Source organism: Helianthus annuus, chromosome 6, assembly GCF_002127325.2.
Source record: "Helianthus annuus cultivar XRQ/B chromosome 6, HanXRQr2.0-SUNRISE, whole genome shotgun sequence".
Taxonomy (NCBI): domain Eukaryota; kingdom Viridiplantae; phylum Streptophyta; class Magnoliopsida; order Asterales; family Asteraceae; genus Helianthus; species Helianthus annuus.
Genome location: NC_035438.2, coordinates 105791910 through 105796865, shown reverse-complemented (window position 1 = coordinate 105796865; position 4956 = coordinate 105791910). Strand labels below are relative to the sequence as shown.

Below are 4956 nucleotides of genomic sequence, written 5' to 3'. Positions count from 1 at the left end.
TGATCTACCACATGTCCTAAAAATTGCACCGCTTGTAACCAGAAGTCACACTTTGAAAGCTTGTCGTACAACTTCTCTTTCCTCAATATCTCTAGTATGGCTCGTAGATGGTGCTCGTGTTCCTTTTTACTCTTGGAATAGATCAAAATATCGTCAATAAAGACTATGACGAATTTATCTAGATATGGTTTACAAACTCGGTTCATGAGGTCCATAAATACCGCGGGTGCATTGGTTAACCCAAAGGGCATAACCAGGAACTCATAGTGCCGTACCGAGTTCGAAAGGCTGTTTTAGGGATATCTTCCTCTTGAACTTTCACTTGATGATAACCGGATCTAAGATCGATTTTGGAAAAGTAACAGGCTCCTTGCAACTGATCAAATAAATCATCGATTCGCGGAAGAGGATACCGATTCTTTATGGTAACCTTGTTCAGCTCCTGGTAGTCAATACACATCCGAAAGCTTCCATCCTTTTTCTTCACAAATAACACTGGTGCTCCCCAGGGTGAATAACTGGGACGGATAAAACCTCGGTCTAGCAGTTCTTGTAACTGAGATGATAGTTCTTACATCTTCGAAGGTGCTAAACGGTAAGGTGCTTTTGCGATTGGAGCTGCTCCCGGTATTAAGTCGATACGGAACTCGACTTGCCGATTGGGTGGCAACCCGGGCAATTCATCGGGAAACACGTCTGGGTAATCACACACTATTGGGATATCCTTAATACGTTGTTCTTCTGGTTCGGTCGTCATTATACTTGCTAAGAATACATCACATCCTTGACGTATACATTTCAACACTTTAAGGTGGGATACCAGGTTTAATATGGTACCAGACTTCTCTCCCTGTACCATAATAACTTCATCATTAGGAAAAGGGATCCTAACAATCTTTTGCTCACATATAATCTCCGCCTTGTACTTGGACAACCAGTCCATTCCCACTACTATATCGAAACTTCCAAGCTCTACCGGTAGTAGGTCAATAAGGAGTTGGTGGTCGTTAAGAATTAAAGGACAATTATGAATGATTTGGTGACTAGTTAGAGGTTTACCGTTAGCAAGTTCTATGGAGTAAGGACTTGTTAATTCAATAGCCGGCATATTCAACAATGGCAAAAATGTAGTAGAAATATAATTCATATCCGCGCCCGTATCAAATAATACTGAAGCATACTGATCGGAAATGAGAAAGGTACCTGTTACCACATTCGGATCTTGGCGTGCGTCACCAGACCCAAGTATAAAGGCACTACCTCGAGCTGCATTTGAGGTAGAAGCTTGGCCCTGCGTATTCTTTCCTGCTGACTACTGAGCAAGCTTTGGGCAGTTTCTTTGGAAGTGGTCTGTGCTGCCATATCCATAGCACGCACGGGGGTAGGTAATCTGTTGCGCCGGTTGTTGGGGTCGCTGTTGTAGAGGTTGAGGCCTTGAGGTTTGGAAATGGTTGGGTTCCAATGGTGTCTTACAGTTTCGGGTATGATGTCCACTTTTATCGCACCTCGAGCAGATCCCTGCTCGACATGCACCATAGTGGTGCAAAGTGAACTTGTTGCATTTTGGGGTTGTTCCTTTATAGCCACCAGAGTTTCCCGTTGGTGTAGTCATGGCGTATCTTTGACTAGTGGCTCTCCCCCTCTCCGGTATGGCTGCCCCCGCTCGACTACTTTCCGGGGCCTCTCGCTTATTTACTACAGTCACTCCCAGCATTGTCAAAATCTTGTGTCTAACCATGTCGTACGTAACTGTGCCTGACCTAGCTACCACTCCGTGCATGGTCAGGTGCTCCACCGAATTAATGATACTCCTTACTTCCGAGGCCAGTCCCCAGATATACCTCTCGATCCTCTTGGACTCTAGTCGAACCATATCTGGAAGTATGCGTGCCAGTTCATTGAAACGGTTAGTGTAACCTGCATGGTCTGCACCTTGCATCTGCAGTTTCCAAAACTCATGCTCGAGTTTCTAAATTTCGTGGATTGGGCAGAACCTTTCTCTCATTAGTATCTAGAGATCATCCCACATCATAGCATTAATCGCCTCCTGCCCGCGAGATTGCACAATAGCATTCCACCAGTTCAAAGCGTGGTCGGTAAAAGTACAAGCTGTATACTTTACCGTACAGTTACCCGGACAATTACTTATGTTAAGGAACGATTCTGACTTCTCAATCCATTTCACCAACCCGTTCGTTCCTTCAGTTCCATTAAACTCCATTGGTTGCACTCCATAAAGTGTTTATATGTGCCAAACCGAGTTATCGTTAATTTGGAGGATAAGATGCGGAATTTTTTATGGTCTCAAGATAGTGCTTTTCAGAAAGGGCGTGCTAAAGTTTCATGGAAAACGGTTTGTGTTCCAAAGCATGAAGGTGGGTTAGGGATTCGTCGGATAGGTGATGTTAATACTGCTCTTATGGCTACGCATATTTGGAGTATCCTTACAAACCGTCGGTCCTTGTGGGTTGAGTGGGTTCACACTTACAGGTTAAGGGGCAAACGTTTTTGGGCTTGCAAGGCTCCTTCTACTTGTTGTTGGTCTTGGAGAAAATTGATTCAGCTTCGGCCTATATTGAGAAACTTCATATGGTCCGAAATCGGTAATGGCTTAAACACCTCTGCTTGGTTCGATACTTGGAGCGAATTAGGCCCTCTCGTGCAGATTCTTTCTCCTCGTCTCATTGCTAATGCAGGGTTTGATATGTCTTCTAAAGTGTCCGATGTTTATTCTAATAATTCATGGAAATGGCCAGATGCGTGGAGGGACCTTTTCCCGGTGCTAAATCAGCTTGATCGGCTGTCTCTGGATCCGAACAAGCCTGATAAACTTAAGTGGCGATATGGAGATGATAAACATGATTTTTCTTCCACTCGTGCATGGGATTCGGTAAGGCATCAGGAAGAGCAGGTTAATTGGTGTAGTATTGTGTGGTTTTCTCAGTGCATCCCTCGTCATGCTTTTTTAATGTGGCTAATCATGAGACGGAAGTTTTTTTTGGGTAAAGGGTTACCCCGGTGATTCTATTATAGACAACCGCCAAATAAGTACAAGTAGTGAGGATGAGTTCCTCACTAGTTCATATACAGGACAGGCCCCATATATGTAATCAAAATGTCAAAACAACCAATATACCCTATCAACCTAGTCTACTACAATCATGAAAATGAGAAACTAGTAGACAAGACAAAAATTTTGAGACGGAAGTTGCTTACTCAAGATAAAATTTTGAGCTGGGATATATCGCGAAGAAAGAACATGAACATGCTATGTTGTTTATTATGTTATGCGAACCACGACTCTCATAATCACTTATTCTTTGAATGTGAGTTTTCATCTCAAGTGTGGGGTATGGTTAGGCATAAGGTTGGCATGGATTTGGTTCAGCCAGTGTGGGATGAAGTTGTTTCGTGGTTGCGTGATCGTGCCAAGTCGAAATCCGTAAATGACTATGTTGCGAGACTGTTAGTGGCGGCTAGTGCTTATTTCATCTGGCAGGAGCGTAATGCGAGATTGTTCAAGAATCAATTGCGTCCTCCGGAAGTTGTTAGTGAACTTATTACTCAACAAGTGCGGTATAAACTTATGGGAGCAAAGCTGAAGGATTGTGCCAATGTTCGAAGGGTCCTCGGGAAGTGGGAGATCAAGGGTTCCGAAATGCATTATGATGGCAGCTGATTAGTTGTTTGTTTACGATAGTTTTGTCTAGAATATGGTTGTCTAGTGGTTTTCTGTTTAGCGGTTGGTTTTTGTTTTTGGTTTGTTTTTCAGGTTTTTACCGTCTTAGGGCATGTCCTTTGATGGAACTAGTGTAGGCTATCTACACTACTTGTGTTTTATGGTTGTGAATATATAAAATCACCGGGGTAACCCTTTACCCAAAAAAAAAATAAAGTGTTTATATGTGCAAACTGACCTAACATTGTTTTGATTATCGTTCTGACCTCCCGGCCCTGGTGGCGGGTTCGGTGGCGGGTTCGTATTGATGTCGGCGTTAGCCTGCGCCACGATAGTGGGAATAACGGCTTGGAGTTGTTGTGCTATCAGTTGGGCAATTTCTGCCTCAGTAATTTGAGGTACACGTTTCGGGGCCATTCTATTATAAACAATAGATAGGTATGTATTAATGTCACATAGTTAATCATCACTTATCACATTTTCAGTTATCACCTACCACACAATTTCATTACACATCACATAATCTCATCACATCCATAGATCCACGACACATATAGTCAAAAGCATCGTCATGTATATATATAATATCAGCGTCATACAATCGTCAAAATTTGCACATAGACTTAACCCAAAAGGGTCGGTGCTTAAATGTGCGGTCAAAACTGATCACTAAAGTGACATACATGCATCATACCATATGACACCAACTACGAGAGTCGAAAATACTACGGCTACATCCCTACCTCTACATAGGCATAGCCCAGTGCTTGGTAGGATGTACAAAAGGTACATCATCTCTATCTATACTAGAAAGAAAACCATACTAGGAACGCCAAAACCCCCACATCAACCCTGCAAAACCTGCTACCAAACCTACAATAGCGCCAGTACATCCATACACTAAAGCTCGAAAATGGTCCTGCTCATGATGGACGTATCCCATACCCTGTTGTAAGGCAATGATCGCCTGCTGCAAGATGCTCAGGTAATCTCCCATAGTCCTCCGCTGCTGCTCGTCTTCATCGCGTGCCATCCTCAATAACGAAATCTGCTCAAACAGGAATCCCATCAGGCTACTCTCAGTGATGGGAGCAGGCACCTCCTGAGGAGGAACTGGTATACCCCAAACAGGTGGGGAAGGCTCCCTAAATGGCTGGGAAGGGCCACCATGCTCATAAGTGTGATAAAGGTAAGGTTCCTCCCTAGGTGGGGTAAGAAAACGAGCAGTAAAGTGCTGTTGGGTCCCTATGGGTGTGGGTGTCAAGCGAACAAGGGAA

General features: G+C 43.7%; 1 protein-coding gene across 1 annotated transcript; it reads left to right on the top strand.

Annotated features, from left to right (window-relative positions):
- The first annotated feature begins 3115 nt into the window (after positions 1 to 3115).
- Positions 3116 to 3679, top strand: LOC110932817. Its single transcript, XM_022176073.1, has one exon. The coding sequence runs from the start codon at positions 3116 to 3118 to the stop codon at positions 3677 to 3679; it is 564 nt and encodes a 187-aa protein (XP_022031765.1).
- Positions 3680 to 4956: the final 1277 nt, after the last annotated feature.

Bases quoted from the DNA above. Each gene is read 5' to 3' on its own strand.
- LOC110932817 (XM_022176073.1), top strand. From the start codon at position 3,116: ATGTCAAAACAACCAATATACCCTATCAACCTAGTCTACTACAATCAT.